Source organism: Anoplophora glabripennis, unplaced genomic scaffold, assembly GCF_000390285.2.
Source record: "Anoplophora glabripennis isolate ALB-LARVAE unplaced genomic scaffold, Agla_2.0 scaffold1295, whole genome shotgun sequence".
Classification (NCBI taxonomy): domain Eukaryota; kingdom Metazoa; phylum Arthropoda; class Insecta; order Coleoptera; family Cerambycidae; genus Anoplophora; species Anoplophora glabripennis.
The window spans coordinates 29,822-50,156 of record NW_019417370.1 but is presented as its reverse complement, the minus strand read 5'-3'; the positions used below and the strand labels follow the sequence as shown (position 1 = coordinate 50,156).

General features: G+C 30.2%; 1 protein-coding gene across 1 annotated transcript in view; it reads left to right on the top strand.

The window, feature by feature from the left end:
- The window catches only part of LOC108915415 (activated CDC42 kinase 1), a 48,529-nt gene extending 37,481 nt beyond the window's left edge, over positions 1 to 11,048 (top strand). Inside the window, exons 12-13 of the mRNA XM_018721441.2 lie at positions 646 to 818; positions 4,784 to 11,048. Of these exons, the coding sequence (XP_018576957.1) occupies positions 646 to 818; positions 4,784 to 4,877 (267 nt within the window). The 3' untranslated portion in view covers positions 4,878 to 11,048. The remainder of the gene's footprint in view (positions 1 to 645; positions 819 to 4,783) is intronic.
- Positions 11,049 to 20,335: the final 9,287 nt, after the last annotated feature.

The following is a 20,335-nucleotide window of genomic DNA, read 5'->3' as shown; positions in this document are numbered from 1 at the left end:
AATAATCTTTATAACTACTCAGATATCTGAAATTAATAAAATAAATGAAACAATGCAATTATCAAAAAAAATTCAAAATATAGCTTTTTTAAAGACAAGCTTGGTAGTTTTACAATTTATTTTTGGCTTGGACTAGGTCACTGTTATCCAATCCATGTTTCAAAAAAACTTATGTGCAAGTTCCTTATCGGAAAATATTGTGGGTAGTACATATAACGTTTTTTTCTTAGACGCCCTATTTTCGAGACACAGTGTGTTGAAGTGTTGAAGTTTTCAAATGGTTTTTCTTAATTATCTTTAAATCGGCTAAAGATAAAAATGTCAAAATTTGTACACGAGTAAACATCAACTGGACGTTAAAAATAATGTGCACAGGAACAGGAGGGGTACAATAAAAAAAAATGTTAAGTCAAAATTTGTTACATTTCTAAACGTATTTGTAAACTACAGCATACTACAAAAATTACAGAATATTAAATTGAAAGAGGACGTTACCATTGAATGAGCTGAAGACATTTTTTAGACATATATTAATCTGTTGCTGAACTTATTTAGGTTTTGCAAAAACTGCTATATGACATTATCTGCTTATCCTGTAATATACTAACAGTAAATTTTAATAATAAATATCCTATATCTTTTCAGTTAAGTGCTGATGCGGAACGTTTAATGACGCCTGAATATCGCAGCAATAAAATCAGTCAAGTTAGAGATTGCATCCCTGATGTCGATAGTGATGAATGCCTTGCAATTCTACAATCAACTGGATGGGATGTAGCAGCTGCAGTAAAAAGTCTCAAAACAGAAAAATTGCTAAAGTAAGTGAATTAATATATTGTAAAGTTTATGTTATCTACAATAGCGTTTTATTGGTAATTAATTTTTTCTCGTTACTTGAAAAAATGGGAAAAAGAAAAAAGTACTGAATACAGAAAAGTACCTCTCGAAGCTACCCCTATGAAGTGACATTTTTTTTCATAAATTTTTGCAGCCTTGCAACTTAAGTCATGTAAAAATGTGAGAGCAGTTTTCAAATTATACTGAAATATTTCAAAGATATTATATGGTTCTTGTTGCACACAATTAACATCTGATACTAAATTGTTTTGTGGATGTACGAAATATTTATTATTAAAAAAACAAGAAACTCCATAAGAAGGGGGGAATAGGGTCATTCCATTTTGTGCAAAAAATAGGTACACTTCATTTATTATACAGCGTGTATTTAAATGGAGGGGCACAAACGATACTAGAGGTTCCTTGGGTGAAAATAAGTTGATTTAACCTAACATACCTATATCCCAAGTCGCATAATAAAAAAGATACGGGGTGTCAAAGTGAAAAATAAAAAATGGTTTTTCCTTAATAATTTCTATAATTTTAGTCAGAAATGTTTCAAATTTTCAACAACGAGGTTTTTTAATGATGGAAAAGTAATATAATAATAATTTTTGAGTGTCGAGTACGAGGTGCCCTCTGCAGTCAATGTTATGCATTGGATATGTAGTAACTTTTTTGCCAACCGCTATATACAGCTTTTAGTAACAAAATATGAAATATTAGTCTTTTTTGAACAAAAAAGGTATACTTATTACCATTGAGGAGATATTTTTAATTTCATAAATTGGTACATCCAAATTTCAACATAATTTTAGTTTAAATGTATTGGCCGAAGTCATAGGAGATTATCTTATTGGTCCGTTTATTCTTCCTCGGCGTCTCAGCGGAGCCGAATATTTGAGATTTTTAAATGAACAACTCCACTAGCTATCCGTGAAATCATGTGGTACGCACATGACGGAGCTCCTGCTCATATTACATTAGCTGTTAGACAATGTTTAAATTTAAATTTTCTTGGGAGATGGATATGTCGAGGGAACGATGCACCAGTCAAATGGCATACGCGATCACCGGATCTCACACCCATGGACTATTTTTTATAGGGTCACTTAAAAAATGTTGTTTATTCCAACTCTATTGATACTGTGGAGAACAAGAAAATGTGTTTTTTAATAAAAACACCGAAAAAACAATTAAATAGAAATTATACAACAAATGTATTCACACATGCTAAAATAATACGCAAAAATGTAAAGTAAATTTAAAGCAGCAAAAATAATCCCGTCTCAGTTGATTCCTGCGCCCCTTTGGTCGAATTTTAAAATACAGATACACAACTAATAAGTACTGTGACTCAATGCGTTCTGAATTTATTAATAGTCCAATCGGCAGAGGAGGAAAAGTTACTGTTGGTGACATTTTCTTGATAACTCGGAAATAACTACACAGGAATACTTTAAATGATGAGTACAATAACAGGCTAATTTGCTGACAAAGTATTTTATCAGGAAAAAAGTTATTAACAATTTAATCGTGAAAAATTTTTTTTTTGTAGTTTTCTAAATAACTCAGCGGGATGACTTTTTACAAAAAAATGCTTAGGACATGATTTTGTTCGTAATAAAAATAGCTACAAAATGGCAGTGGTCCGATTACAAAATTTGCAATAACAAAGCCGTGAGATTGAAAAAACGGTATAAAACGCCAATTTTTTTAAGTTGCTGTAAAAATGTCAATTATAAACAAAAAGTGATAAAACTTTCGAAAACTATAGTTCAATATATATACAATAATGACGCTAAAGCCGAAAATCAGGAGAGCAAAACTTTTTGTTCTATAAGGTGTTATACATTCATCGGCATCTGAAACTCGAAACTTTGCCAAATTTGTTCGAAGCTTTGCTGACACTTGAAATTTGGTACACACATAGTGTAAATATGCAGAAACCAAAAGCAATTTGCAAAATTCAAGTATCTTCATTTTTGCAGTTTTGGTAAGGTTTTATACGTCACCCTAGTTTTATACGTCACCGTTTTTTTAATTTTTGGACGTATATTTATGTATATTTATAAAATATTCCATTACGGTAGATTAGCCAGCATAATTACCTACAATTTAAAAAAATATATATTTTCATCGTTTAGATCCTAAGCTACTTAACATTTTGCGCCTGTTAGCCGTAGTCGTACATTATTCAACATATTAACATAAAACAAAATCGTACGTGTGGGGTAAACCTTTAACTTTTCATTTTCGAGCGCGAGCTCCGCTCTTCGGCGCTTGTATACTATTAGAAATATGCAACAGTAAATTTAAACAATTGTTTACTTAAAGTTAAAGGTTTACCCCACACGTACGTTTTTGTTTTATGTTGGTATGTTGAATAATATACGAGTATGGCTAACAGGCGCAAAAATGTTAAGTAGCTTAGGATCTAAACGATGAAAATATATATTTTTTTAAATTGTAGGTAATTATGCTGGCTAATCTACCGTAATGGAATATTTTATAAATATACATAAATATACGTCCAAAAATTAAAAAAACGGTGACGTATAAAACTAGGGTGACGTATAAAACCTTACCAAAACTGCAAAAATGAAGATACTTGAATTTTGCAAATTGCTTTTGGTTTCTGCATATTTACACTATGTGTGTACCAAATTTCAAGTGTCAGCAAAGCTTCGAACAAATTTGGCAAAGTTTCGAGTTTCAGATGCCGATGAATGTATAACACCTTATAGAACAAAAAGTTTTGCTCTCCTGATTTTCGGCTTTAGCGTCATTATTGTATATATATTGAACTATAGTTTTCGAAAGTTTTATCACTTTTTGTTTATAATTGACATTTTTACAGCAACTTAAAAAAATTGGCGTTTTATACCGTTTTTTCAATCTCACGGCTTTGTTATTGCAAATTTCGTAATCGGACCACCGCCATTTTGTAGCTATTTTTATTACAAACAAAATCATGTCCTAAGCATTTTTTCGTACAAAGTCATCTCGCTGAGTTATTTAAAGAAAACTACTAAAAAAAAATGTTTCACGATTAAATTGTTAATAACTTTTTTCCTGATAAAATACTTTGTCAGCAAATTAGCCTGTTATTGTACTCATCATTTAAAGTAGGCCTGTGTAGTTATTTCCAGGTTATCAATGTTTGACACAGGCCGAACCTCTACCAACAGGACTATAACAAAAGTGTCTGTTTGTACCTTGATATTCGTGGAGGTATACCTGTAAATCCGTAACACTAATTTATGAAATTAAAAATATCTCCTCAATGGTTGGCTTTAGCCATTTTCCATTTTTAGCCAAGTATACCTTTTTTGTTAAAAAAAGTCCAATATTTCATATTTTGTTACTAAAAGCTGTATACGGGGTTGGCAAAAAAGTTACTACATATTCAATGCATAACGTTGCCTGCAGAGGGCGCCTCGTATTCGACACTCAAAAATCATTATTATATTATTTTTCCCATCATTAAAAAACCTTTCTGTTGAAAATTTGAAACATTTCTGACTAAAATTATAGAAATTATTAAGGAAAAACCGTTTTTTATTTTTCACTTTGACACCCTGTATCTTTTTTATTATGCAACTTGGGATGCCCCTCCATTTAAATACACCCTGTAGATAGTTATAGTCAGTAATGTTTATTATTGATAGATGCTTGTGTTTCCTAAAAAACAGAAGTGGAATGGAAAAAGGTTATAAATAAGCCTTCGAACATCTATGATTTAACTAATTATGTTTAGAAAAACGTTGCCAAGGTAATGCTCTCACAATGTTTTGGCTGTATTGCCCTTACTCTTATTGTTTTTACATTTTCTTTCTCACGTTGAAATATAATGAAGAAAAAAGGAGTGGTAATTTTCAAGAAACCGCTCTGTATATAGCAAAAAGCAGGTGATCAAAATTTTCAAACATTATTTGTTCTACAGGTTAGGCTTGGCCAATAGGAGTCAGTGCGAAGCAGCCCTACAGAGGACCAATTGGAATGTTGAATTAGCAGCATCAGCTATTTTAGATACTTGATGATCGTTTTAGAACTAAAAATATTCATCGCATTATGACAAAAGCTCTAGAAGTAGGTAGCAAAATATTTGTCAAACTTGTATTGTACATTAACGTTTCTGCTTAAAGTTCATTGCTTATCGAGAAGTTTTCAATTATTGTAAGCAATGCGCTCGTTATAGATTTCGTGCCAAAGATAATTAAAAACTCGAATTCAAGAATAAATCGCATCACATGTATGCAGCTTTAACACAGTCCATTTTTTATGATAGGCTAGAAAAATTATATGATAAAAGAATTATGGATGTCGTTAACGCAAAGAGAGTTTTGATCATTCTTTTGATGTGTTGGTTTATTTGTTCAGTCTGTTTAAGAAATGGACGGTATGTAACAGGTCTGACGGAAAACATTTCTTAAGTTACATGTTAGTTGAGTGGATAATCAGAATTTGAGTATCAAAATCACTTTTTTTTGTTTTCTTGTATATTATTTATTTTTATGAGTACTTGTGACAAATCGAAATAGGGTTAAGAGAACTAAAATTTTAAAAATCTCCTCATTTGTAATAAAACAAATGCTTGAACATGTCAATGTTTCCAGTGTCGCTTTTTATATGCATCTGAAAAATCTTATGCAGAAGATAAGAAAGAACAAAACATAACTATTTGGAGCATATTTTTTAATAGCTGAAATAACGAGTGTTGTTTTAAATGGCATTCCTCTGTAACTTCCATACGAGTCATTTTAATGATATCAACTTTGGCATTCATGGGCAGAATGGATATTAACAATTAGATGAAAGCAGTTTTGTTGTTGACAGATCGGTATTTTCTTAGTTGATGTTTTAATCGTTCATTCTTTTATTTAATTTATAGAGCATACTTATTGAGTAATTTCTGATCTAATAAAAAGAAAACAATAATGAATCATAGAATAATCAAGGGACTAGCAATATTAGTATTAGTTTTGGAAATAAAACAAGTTAAAACACTAACCTCACTATTGATTTTATTAAATTCATCATAACAGTTTACATTTAATTGTCAGTTGGGTAAAAACAAAAAAATGCACACAAAATTATATAATCACGATTTATGGAAATTCATGGTCGTTTTTAATAAGTGTAAGCAAATCTACTAATTTTGGTGTCAAACGTTATAAAAAATGTAATTCTTTAACTCAAAACTGTTATAAAAATTACGCTATTACAAAAAATCTATTAAGTTGCGGTTAGTGTTTTACTTGTTTTTCATTTTCAAGGCTAATGCTATAATGCTAGTGTATCCATCTGAATCAATTCACCCATATTATTTCTAATCTGTTCCATTACCCTGCATGATTATATCTGTCAGGTATTGGTTCTATCTACGTATAATTTTTAAATTTATTTATGTTAAAATAATGCGGCATTGTATTGCCTTTTGTGGAAATATAAAAGGAGACTGTTACTCGTGTGTTAGCACACATTGTTGTCAAAAATAAACTGATGATGTAGATAGTATTATGTTACGTTTTTTATAGTTTCAAAGTATGTAGTTAATAAAAGATAGATCTATTTTTTATAAATTAAATTGGATAATTGTGAATATTTTATTAAACTATTGCATTGTCAAAACCAAATGTCAAATGCTGACATTTCTGATTTGAAATTCATGATTCGTAACAAAATAAATAATTTAAATTAAATTATATTAATGCTCTCAAAAAAAAATTATTCAGATACGTACGTAGGTTGCTCGATAAGTCTTGTCGCTCCTCTATAAAATGTTACTGTTTTTCGAAGTATATACCATTACTTGTTACACACTTACGCATATGCTCAAACCATCCATCAAATCAGTGATTCCATTTCCCTTCTGAGACGGAAACGCAACATTTGTCCCAGGCAGCTAAAATCTCAATCACCTGAACAAAAACTTGCGTCCTTTTAATTGACTTTTCACATACAGGAAAAATACGAAGTCACAGGGCACTACATCAGGACTGTAAGGAGGGTGATCTAACAGTTCAATACCGGATGACTTCAGAAAATCTATAATTCACTGGGCATGAAGAACTGGTGCATTATTACGATGCAACTGCCAATTGCGCACTTGACATTTTGGTCACAATTCTTGAAGTGAGTGAAAGCAAACACAATTCTATATACCAATCCGCAGTAACAGTCTGTTTGATATCTAAGAGAATTGTCTTGATTGTCGCAACGACCAAAAAAAACCACGATAATTTTTTTCTTAACTGAATGTGTCCGCTTAGGCATATTCGGATAGTCTTCACCTTCCAACAACCATACGGGATGTCATATCATAATAAAATGCCAAGAAGACACTTTAGAAGATCGTTCAGATTTGAACTTTGTGAGCGAACATCTTTTTGCACCTTTTCACATGACGCTCCATTTCCTCGTCAGTAAATTTGTGTGGTACAAGAAGGGTAGAAGCTTTATACTTCCAGTTATTCATTTAAAATTTTATTTACGGTCCATGCAGAAATGTTAAGGGTTTCCTGGATCAGTTTTATGTGATTCGGCGGTCTTCAAAAATTAGTTTTTGAACAGCGACTATTTCAGGTGTAATCATTCCGCATGGCAGGCCGGATGCGGATCGTCCTCTAATTCAAAAACGTCTCTTTCAGACTGTTTGTACCATCGTTCGACAAAAATTATACTTAATAAATTATTGTACGAATTTGAGACGTAACAGACGCAGGTTTACGCCCTGGAAACGTTACTATTCAATGCCTAGGCAGCTACTGAACAGTTTTGACAGGCAAACATGAATATTTATGTACTATATGTAGATATAAAAATAAACCGTTTAGGTTTTGATATTGTGCCAAACAACAAGACTTACGGAGCGACCTACGTAAAATAACATTTTTGTTATCAACCCTTTGGGGTAGCAGTCTGACATTGCAATTGCTCTCACTTAATTGACGAAGTCATTTTATTCTTAAATGCCACATTTGATATTAATTAGACTGCCCGTATAAAAGTTGGTAGAATTATGCCGTTAAAAAACACCCTTTTGATATGTCAGACTGAAATTGGATATTCTTGTTTTTTGTAGTTTAATAAGAAAAGTTTCTATGCTAACCTATCATATTAGTGAACAGTATACGTCAATAAATATTCTTCCATTATACGAAATTTTAGTATAAAAATTTTATCGACAAAAAAAGTTACTAAGATTAGCAAAGAACAAATGATTTCGATTTTTGACAATGGCTTGTTTTTTTTTTGTTTGAGAAAGTAAGAGCATATATGTGGTATCTTTTTTTCTCAGAAACTTTAAAAAATAACTAAATACTAAGTTTTCTATTATCTCAAAATTTGATATTTGAATATTATTATTATTTTATTTTTAGTTACAACAGGAATTGATTAAATTACCCAGTGTTTGTTCCTTTATTTTGTAGTGATTACCTATATATATATATATATATATATATATATATTTAGCTGCAAGCAACTGACTATGAGATCTATATTTAGAAGTTATTTGGTAAAACATCAGGTACTTACACTTTTTAGTCATGTAAAGCTTTATCGGCAATTTTGTTATAAATAATAAATTACATTATAATAAATTCAAATTTATAATTTCTGAGCACAAGAAATTAAATCTCACTTAAGTAAAAATTTCACATATACTTTTCCCAAAAATACCTCAGGATTTACTTCATAAAATATATGCATACTATTATAATTGAGGAACAGAAATATATCAAAACGAATAAGACTTGTAAAAAATGTTTAATATTTTGTGTTAGGAGCAAGAATCAAAATGCAGAAAAATTTTGTTAAGTGGAAAAATCTGAATTTTACTTAAGGGGGTAACGGTACTCTAGGGGTTGGAAAAAGGTGATTTTTGGAAATTCTTAAGGAAAAATCGATACAAGGAACAGAAAGGTTTTATTGTACATGATTTAGGTAGTATTGGATTCAAAATGGCGACTGTATGTGATGGCAAGCAACTACACCTTTTTTTCAGAGGGCTGTATGGCCGAAAGGTTTCCTATTAACATGGTTGTAGAACAAAATCACAAAAATATTAATAATTGGTTTAGTGGACAAATAAAAGTATCGAAGAAGGGTGAAAAATTTTGCCTTAAATTTTTGATAATGGAAAAAAAAACCCTGCGATGTCCCCCGAATTATATTATCGTGGAGCTCTGTAGGAAATTTCAAGTTGATTCGTTTTTACACTTTTAAAGTTTTTCTTGCTGTTCAGCATAAGAAATTTATTATATGTATTCCTTCAATCAGCGATGCCTGTGCCATACAATTAATTGACCTTCTAGGTTGATATTTTCCTCATGCTCTTCTTTTCAACTATAATAGCTAACTATCGCGTGTTCTCACGAGTTACAATAAGAATTCTTGGAGCGTGTTGGTAGTGGTTGCGCTGCACCTCGAAAATGCTCATATTCCCGATTTTTCCCTCACCTAATTTTTTTTCTTTATTCTTCACTCATAATAAAACATTTTTTAAATTATTTATCCAAAAATCGATTTTTTCCAAACTAGAGTGGCTTTACTCCTTAAATCAAGAATATTAGCAATAAACATAAATTCATCTTTCTTATCTGTAGAAAAAAAAGGGATCATTATCTTCAAAAATGGTCATTACATTATTTTTAAAAAATGATATTGATAGTATATTTTATTAAAAAATCTGTTGTGATATCCTCTGCATATAAATATCCCATACTATATAAATTGTTTATTCTGATTCTAATTGAAGAATTAATTTCATCTTTGCGGTGATTTGCATTTTTCTAATTTATGTATGTACTTCCAAAATCCTTATTTGTCAACTTATAAAAAGATAGTTCACAATTTTTTAGTGATAGTTATATTATACATAATATATTTTTCCCCTGATAGTGAATTACTTACATAAATGGTGAAAAATTTGACTGATTAAAATTTAATTCCTTTGAAAGAAAATAATACTAGATACCTACTAGATTTTCTTTCTAAATGTAGCGTTGTATACCCTGTATAAAAGAATTCACACCGCAAGTATTTTTGAATTTTGTTCATATTTAGGTACCATTAGGAATTCTTAATTATAATAAAAAAAAATAATGTTGACATGAGGAATAGCAACTAGTAAAGGTTTTGAGAAATTTGGAAAGATATCAATTTGTTTATTCTGTATATCAAAAAGATTTTTGAAAATCCTAATTAGTGAAAATATAAACTTCACTGAAATATTTTTATTTCTTATGATGGATAATTTTTATCCATAAGGGTTATATGAATATGAAACTGCAAATTGATAACTTTTAAGAAACTTAAAATTTAAAAAATTCAACATTTTCTGAAGCAGAAGTTTCTTACAGATTAACTAAATTTGGCCCAATTTATTATTTAACTAAAGTTAAAAATGTTCTGAATTCGGATGTAAATACCAGTGGTGAGGATACCATAGGAGTCACTATCACTAAAATCCCCAGAAATTCAGCGCCACTGAATATTTTGAAAATTCAATCTTGTAAGTTCTAGTGGTGATTCCAAGAAAAAAAATATCCTTTTATTTATTTTATTTATTACTTACTTTTTTTTAACTCACCTCCATTACTATTACCAAGTACTACCCGAAATGTAAAATAGCACTAGAACTACTCATTTCTCAAAAGAAGTTCATGCGACTTTTTGCTAGAAAAATTATGCCAATTATTTTCTCATAATTGTGTTACATTTAAAATAATATTTTTAAAAAAAGGAAATCCAGAGAACATTTTTTGCAAAACAAAAGTGAATTATTTATAGTAATGGTAGTATGATTAAAAAAATAATAAAAATGGTCGGTTACTAGCAGTTATCAAATTTTGAAAATATTCAGAGATGCCGAGATACTGGGATGTTCAATGTGGGTAATTCTTGATATTCCAATAGATAGATATACCTATTTATATTCAGTAGATTTTTACTTCAATTAGATAAATCACGACCTCAAGTTTCATCATCCTGCATTGAACATCTTCAGAAATATTTATGAATGTAATATTTAAAATTTCAATAACCTGTAACCTGAAAACTTAATTTGCGAATCCACTGCAAAACTTTTTAAAATCGTTCAAATAGTTGCTCTTTATAGTTTGTTGCTCTGTACAGGGTGTTTCCAAAAAAAAGGCATGGTGTCAAAATGAAACATAAGATACAGAAAATGTAATTTTATACCAAAAGTTTATTATTAATATGCATATGAAAATACTTAATAAAAATATATATGGTGATAAATGTTCATTGACAAATATCAAATAAAACTTCAAATGGATATTTAGTAAATATGCATCCTAAAAGGTACAAAATAACTTTTCTTAGTTGATCTCGATGGCTGCACTGCAAATTAGCAGTAAACACTTTTATGCACTGGTAATGATAATAACGTAATTCTGTAAATCAAAAGTGCAGCAAATTACTTTTAAACTTCTGCTTACAGATACAAGTGTAAGATTCTTCTCTAGCTCCCAATTAGGTCTTCACTATAACATTAATGGATTCTTCCATCAATTTTCTCACTAACATTTTGTTTCTTATTTAAATTGGTAGTGTATCAGGTATCAGTAAAATGTTAAAGCAACCCATGAACAATCGACAAAATTTCTATAATCAAAGTGAATATAAATGTTTATTGCTAATTTTCTCAAGAAACGGTGCAGTTCATCAATATCAAACCAAATACTAATACAAAGTTTTGATGATTTTGGAGTGTGGACGTTGGCAGTTCACTTGACATTTTTGATCTCGTGTCAATTTGGCTCATATTTTAGAAACACCTTGTATATAAATATGAAAAGTTACTGTATTTTGAAGTATAACGTTCTAATCATATGCATATAAAATTTATCCCATGACATTCCCTTGAACAATAATAATAATAATAATGAATGACTTAAAAGTCTAGCTAATATCTTGTTTTATCTTATTTACATAAAAGTAAATATACTGAAATGAATGCTTTCAATTAATATAATAACTGAAGTTTGTACTTTCTTAATTATGGATCTATGGTTAAGATCAATGTAAGTGTAATCGTATACTGATCACTAATTTTCAGTGTTGCAAGATTAAATAAGTTTTAATAATTTTTCTCAACGAATATAAGTTTTCATTCATTTTAAAGAAAATAACATTTTATTTGTAAATTATTTTTTGTTATTAACCTACATCATGTTATGTAAATATTTAGATATTAGTTAAATTAAGCTTCTATGTAATGCTTAATAATATAAGTAAAAATTATTTTTCTAAATGGCTTTTAAATATCCCAGTGTTAATTGGAAAAATTATATCCTAAATTATATTTAATTATACCTTACATTGTTTTGAGTGAAAGAGAAACAATCTTTTTTCCCAAAAGATTTCATTTTTATTCAGAATGTAACATTTTTTTATTTGGTCGATTGATTATCAAGAAAATTAATTTTGAAAATTTAAACATGGAGCAACTAAAAAAGTAGGTGGCATCATAGATATAATAGAGATGATCAAAATGACAAATATAATACAAAAATAGGTACTGCAATAAGACCCATGTTTGTTTAAATTTTCAACCTTTTTTTTTGTTTAAACTGACTGAATTAAAAAAATATATGTATATTGCTTTACAGATCAACAAGTCTCTTTAAAAATGAAGTGCCAGTAACCACCTTTTTAATTTACAAATTTGGGGGAGGTAGTGTTTGTGTGACATAGGGGAGAAACATTAACCCATTAATGCCGATAAAAAAAATCAAAAAATTATGCAAATTTTTAATACAAATAAGTAGTAAACATCTTTATTTAACATATTTAGTCAACTTAAAATATGTTTTGTCTAAATTAACCGAAAAACAAGATGTTCCCATATGAGACCTTTAGGCACAACATCACTAGAAATGAGCTACAATGAAAAAAGTAAAAAGCAACTTGTTCTTTTAACAAAACCTTAAAATAATTAGTAAATATTATTACTGAGTATGAAACTTTCGAAAACAGTCAACACATAAGCCGATATTACATTTGCAGCATATTGTTCTTCCTCGGCTACAGTTTTCACCACCACATCGTCTTCTTTTACCTTCAGGAATAGTGGTTACATAATGATGCATGCCATCATACCTTATATCGTTACTGACTCGAAAATCACTTGCTGCTGCCCGAGGTATTCGTCCTGTAGCGCGAGCTGGTACTTTATATCTCGTTAGATATGTCAAAATATGATTCCTCTACAAATTGTTAGCTTTACTCTACCAGCAATATATTTCTCCTAAAGTCAAGTTGACAAACGCTTCCTGAAGGGTAATTTCACTAGAAGATTTACAGCTAAAGATATTAGTTCAACCGAGCTACTGCCTAACGGGCCCATATGGGAACATCAATGTTTACAACAATATTTTACATAAACAAATTATCAATTAAATTATTCTCGAATAGGAGTATGTTTTTAGATTAATAGTATAATAAAACACTAAAAGCAACTAGTATAGAATAAAATATCTAATAATTATTATACTTACACGAAGTTGATGTCCATGTTTTCAATAAACTCGTACAAACAAGTTTTTCACTCGATACAAAAAATGTCAAATGTAAACAAAGCGCCGCATAAGGGCTTCATAAATCATACTGAAGACGTGCAAATAAGCAGATTGACGAAAGCTAACAAAAAATCATTCTCAAACCCCACTTTTTATCTTGACGTTTATTGGCTCTAAATGGTACCTTTAGGCGCTAATAGGTTAAGTGTAATTTCATAAATAAAAGTTGATGGGTGTTGCATTTTCCTTAAAAATGGATAATGAATTCATCTGCAGCATTTGGACGGCAGTGTAAGGGTGGCCCAATTTTGGCAGCTTTTATTTATTTTTCAAACAAATAGAAAAAAGTAGTCATGGGTTTGATTTTTCAGAAAAGCTGAATGACGAAAACTGCATCTCTATACAGGGTGGTGCGAATTTTATGCAGGAAACTTCAAGGGCAGATAGACCTCTTTAAAATAATATGTGTTTGCCTTATAAACATAGGTCTGGAACGAGGCCGTTTTAGAGATACAGGGTGTTAAAGTTATTTAAAAAAATTGATTTTTTGTTTATATCAGGAATCTATCAATCGATTTCAATAAAATTTGGTACAGTTAATCTATGATTGTAGACCTTGTATTCCCTAATATATGAACTCTAAAGTTTTAACCAGTGGTGTACAACTGGACAGGGTCACCCCCCTTTTTATTAAAAAAAACCTACACCACTGCATTTTTTACAAGTTATTGTAACGGATTTATATTCTGATGTACAAAATATGTAAAAAAGGTAACTTGAATTTTTTCCCTAAGATTCACCGTTTTCAAGTTATTCATACCAATACAATCCCCTTGTGCGGGCATTTCTAACCATAATATTACAAGAATATTTATGTTTGTCCTTAAAAGTAAGTGGAATCTGTAAGCACATCAACAAAATTCTTTACACTCGTTTCCACACCACTATCTTTACAAATAAGAATGACTTAAATAAAAATAATAAATGTACATTTACCAAGGGGGAGGGGTAGTGAATTTTCACAATCTGCATATTTGGTCATAAGAAAATCCTCATGAAATTCGGACAAGATCTTTTCAACACGAATTTTCTGTGGACGTGTGGCTCGGAATAATTCGCAATAAAGTTTGTGGACCTTTCTTCTTGCCACTTCGTCTAAATTTCCAGTCATTTCTAAACTTTCTAGAAAACCATCTATTTGAATTATTAGAGGATGTTCCATTAAATATACGACAAAATAGCTGGAGACAATGGATGGCATTCTGGGAGAATAATATAAGAATGGCTTAATGAAAATTATATGGGGCGATGGATAGATAAAAGACCAAATGCCAATGTCAACCATAATGGTGCAGAGGGTCCAGTGTCTTGGCCAGCCAGACTGCCAAATCTAAACCACCTGGACTTCTATGTTTGGGGTTATCTGAAAAGTTTATTCTATTCCAACAGATACAAGACCACAACTACTGCAACGAATAGAAGGCGGGTGTAATGAATTAAAAGAAAACCACCACGATATTAGCTCCAATTAATTCCATTAATAGAAGATGTCAGAAATATATTGATGTGGGTGGTTCGCATTTTGAACAATTTTAAATATGTAACGTTAATTTTGTTTCTTGTTTAGTTGCTGTTGCTTGGTAAATATATTTTTATTATTATTTTGATTTAAATTGTTCTTATTTGTAAAGAGTATTAGGCCTTCAGGGAAAACTTAAACACGCCAGGAACACTCACAGGTGGTGTAATAAGAAGTGTAAATAATTTTGTTGATGTGCTTACAAATTGCACTTACTTTTAAGCATAAACATAAATATTCTTGTAATATTATGGTTAGAACTGTCTGCCACAAAGGGATTGTATTGGTATAAATAACGTGAAAACGGCGAATCTTAGGGAAAAACTTGGTCAATTTTTTTACGTATTTTGTGCATTAGAATATAAATCTGTTACAATGACTTGTAAAAAATGCAGTGGTGTGTTTTTTTGTAAAAAAAAGAGGTGACCCCTGTCCAGTTGTACACCACCTTTAAAGCTCATATTTTAGGGAATGTAAGGTCTGCTATCATACATTATCTACACCAAATTTTATTGAGATTCCTGAGATATAAACAAAAATTAATTTTTTTTTAACAACTTCAACACCCTGTATCTCTAAAACGGGGCTGTTCCAGACCAATGTTTGTAAGGCAAACACATATTATTTTAAAGAGATCTATTCTGCCCTCGAAGTTTCCTGCATAAAATTCAGACCACCCTGTATTTTGATTTGTCTAATGCCCGTTTGCACCGTAGTGTTTAATCCAGGATTAAGTCTGAACTTGGATTAAAATATAACATTTTGTTTGCACCGTTTCAAATCTATGGATTAATCTAGGATTAATTTAAACCCTCAAATTTGACCACTTAAACTTGGATTAATGAGAAAACGTAAATTGACACTATTGACAGTAGGGGAGAGTGTTGTACCTTGGGATACTTTTCACATTAGGAAATATAAGTTTTTTATTTATTAACTTAAAAACTTGTGATATGAAAATTGAAACATCTGCTATGTTGTTTTTTAAATATACATTAATTGAAAAAATTTTCCTTTTTCAACCTTCTACAAAATGGACCATGGTACAACTTGGTCTGATACCTCGGACCTAATACTAGTGTACCTTAGTCCAGTCAAAAATAAAACTAAAAACATACATAAAACAATGTAGAACATATAATTAAAAAAAAAACAAAAATACAAAAGGAAACAAATATTTCTCTAATATTTATTACATATTTATATTTTCTTTTTTTTTATGTTGGTCCACGATGGTGGAAATTTTATTTTATTTGCTACTGCAAATTGGTAGGCAAGGCACCGAACTTCTATTTTTGTTAAACCATAATAAAGATGGGCAGCTGTAATCAAATATTCTGTCGGGCTATTTTCTTCTTCGACCAAAAAAACTTGTTTCGTTTTATTATTGGCTTGATACTGAAATTCTGCAGAGCCTTCCATTCTTTTATGTTTGCTTAGGTGTCTGATCAGTTTTGTTTTAGGAACATCGTAAGTGCGAGAAGCTTCAGGAATAGACTTCCTTATTTAACACTTTATTAATGACACGTAATATTATGTTGATTTACTGGTGTTTTTTTTTAACTCCCTTTTTGCTGCATGGCATGGTTAATGCAAAATTTGAAGAATACGGTTATTTCAATAAAGTAAGTGATCGGTATTTATTATTGACGACAAAGGGGTACCGTACCTTGGACCGGTTCGTGGTACAGGACCTAGTTACGGTCCAAGGTACAAGCTCAGGCAAGTAAATATATTTATTGACAAAAAAAATAAACATTATTATTAAAGGAACGGCTAAGCTTTATTAATTATCTAAGCATAATAAAAAAAACAAAATGCTTACCAGTAAAGCGGATGATTCTAGATTTATGATGAGTAAAATATTTACATTTGCTACTACAAAATAACGACAGCCACAATTTTCAGGGGACTTAAATCTGAATGTCAAAACAATACTTTCTCACCATCTACATTCGGAGTGAACAATTTGTCATATGCAGCGGCCTGTAGATATGTGTAAACAATGATTAAAAGCAAATGGACCGAGGTACACGCATACCCAAGGTACAACACTCTCCCCTACTTAGTTGCTAGTTATAATTTTTTTAATAGGTATTTCTTCCTTTTTCCTGTTGACTGTGAATGAGTGAGTGGTGTTAAGACATCATTGAGAACTTTAAAATGGATTCAGATTCTGACTTTGATGTATTAGATGATTTTGATATTCACGAAATTATAGACTGGATTTCCCAGACAAATATATATTAGAAATGATCTATTTCATAATCTAGACAATATAACTTTTTTTCCGCAGAATTAGGTTGACAAAAGAGACCACATTGCATCTGCTAACTTTAATTGAAGAGCAGTTGGAATATCCAAGTGACATGTAAGTTTTACGAACACGTCGGCATGAACACGATGCAGCTGGCAATCGGAATTTTGGAGTTATAAAAAGCTTTTATTCTTAATATGATTTTGTATTTCTAGGAATAATAGTGTATCTCCTATTCAACAATTGCTGACTGCTCTTCGGTTCCATGCTTGTGCTGGCCATTTGCCTGCCATTGCGGACTTTTCAGGGATGGACATATCAACAGTGTCCAGAATAATTGTACGAGTATCAATTGTAATAGCTCGGCTTTATCAGAGATACATAAAAATACCAAACCAGAAGAAATAGTTAGTGTGCAACATAAGTTTAACTAAATCTTTTATCACAATAAAGTAAATTAGGTTTATACGTTAGGTTTGAGAATTTGACTGACATATTTTTTTTGGAACATAATTGGACATAAGTGAGCAGCATAATAAAACCCCTAAACAGTATTCTTAAAGCCCAGTTTAATTTAATCTACAGTCGGCAGTAAGTGGTGCAAAAGCTGATTATTAAAACCTAGTTTTAAAATTAAACCAAGTTCAGTTGAACTTGGCTTAAATTCTAAACGGTGCAAACGGGCATAAGAGATTCAGGATATTTATCAATTTTGAAGTTTTCTATGATGTTCTATAACTTCTACTTATGATATCTAAATTTTGTAGGTTTTTTTCACGTTTTTTTTTTTCATACAATCCAACATTATACTCGATATTTCTCTATAACTTTCAGTTTTTTCAGTTGTAATATGTTATATTTTTTTTATATACTTAGAACACTATTTTAAAATTTTTCAAATCGGCAATAAATATCCTTCCAAACAATGTACATGTACCTATGTATATGTAAAATATTTTTTTCAAAATATAAATATCAAAATTTATTTTCTAATTCAACTGTTTTATGATAACTTTCTGTAAATTTTTTCTCGTATAACTGATACATTTGACATATCCAAGGTACATTTAACTGTATCAAGATGTGTAATTACAAGAAAAAAAACTATTTACAAAAATAATTTTTTTACAAATAAAAAATAGACTATAATAGAAAATGGTCAAGATTGAAAAACACCCTGTATGTCATATGAATCAAGGTACTGAAATTATGCTTTTTAAATTTTTCCCAAAATTAAAACGTTGACAGGGTAGGCCAAATTCGATGCTTTTCCGAATTTCTTACGAATTTTGAAAAGATAGAAGAAAGCAGTTAAGATGTTACAGCCTTGATTTCCAATGAAAATTGAACTGTATCTCAGTATCTTGATCTGTTTAAAATATCCCAGACTATTATCATAAGTACCTATCTAACACATCACTGAAACAAATGCATGGCACACAGAATGATAATAAAAATACAAGATATTTCTTTGAACGATTACATTAACAATTTCAATATATCACGTGTGTTTTTGTATTAATTATATTTAGAATTATATTTTTAGTTTTATTTTGGATAACTATTTATAACATGCTTACTACTTAGTAAACTTGCTGGTATAACTCAATACTACTTGTGGCATAATATAGTCCCAATTAGTATTGCACTAGCAACATGAGCGTAGCTAGAATTTTTGCTTCGGGTAGGCCCAAGGCCGCTTCAAGCTCTACGGAGGCCTCTAAAAAAAAATAATCACATGCAATCAATGACTTACCGATATAATATTTCAAAATCTAAGGTGGCGCAGTTAGCGATTTACCAATATGAGAAAGACGATATTATTGGATCTATTTTTTTCTAGGGTGGGCACCCGGCTTTCTGGGGTGGGCTGTGCACGTGGCAAACTCAGAATATTTTCAAATGGTTTTTATTGCATGGTGCTCATCACTATTATTTTATAGGCTTGAGATAATGGCACCAACCTTTTCTAAATTAATTTAGGGCAGAACTACTGACCCTGCCGTTCCTGACAACTGATAATTTTACTTCCAATAAGTCGGTCAACACCTAGCAGTTGCAAGGCTATCATTTGCATAGTATCACTTACTTCACAGCATATATGAAACTTCAAAAAATACCGAGAGATTTTTATTCACATATGAGAAATGTACATCGAAGAATGTCTGAAATAATATAAGATTATTTCAGAACTAACACTAACATTTTCTAATAACTGGAAAATTCTCTATACAGAGAGCAGCAACATATTAAAAAAATATTTACACATTTACAGGACTAATTTGGCAATTGTCTATATAATACAATGACAAAAATGGGAAAACATATAATTACAAAAACACAAATATCACTTAATTATTTGATAAAATTTAAGTTGCAATCACATTATTTAAGTATTATTTATAAATCTATGTACAGGTACAAGTTTTATGTATTTACATGAACTAAATTTAAAACATCTTACATGTCAGATTTGCATTACCTACCATTACACACAATTTACCAGTTGTATAGCCTCACCAATAAAAAAAATAACCTTTAAAATGAAAACTTACTAAAAATGCCACTCTAAATAACAAAAAAGTACCATAATAAAATGTATATATAAAAATGATAAATAAGTAGAATTTAAATATGGTTCCATCGTTATTGTTACAAAATGATTAATTTCATTCAGTCTGCAAATTAACATATGCGACAGCACATTCCGATTTTGTAAAACTCGCTGCAGAAATACTAGGTATTATCAAACCAATAATATTCGAATATCATGGAAATTATGAACATTCTCCTAATTTTATTTACATAATTTACCCTTTATTAAAAAACTATTAGCAGAATAGCTTTCATAATCCTGCCAATTTAATGCATGTAATTTTCAACCTTTAAAAATATAGAAAATAATTATAACGACAAACACCCTATATTAAAATAAGACGTTAATATTTTAGTAAAATATGTGCCCAGGTTAATGGGGAAACTTCTACAGGTAATAAAATAAATTATTTTCTAAAAAGTTTTGTGTGAATATGAGTCATAGTGAAAATTGCTGAAATTAGGAAAATAAAAACAGAAAAAACATTTTTTGAAATATCTGAGGCAGCCGACAGA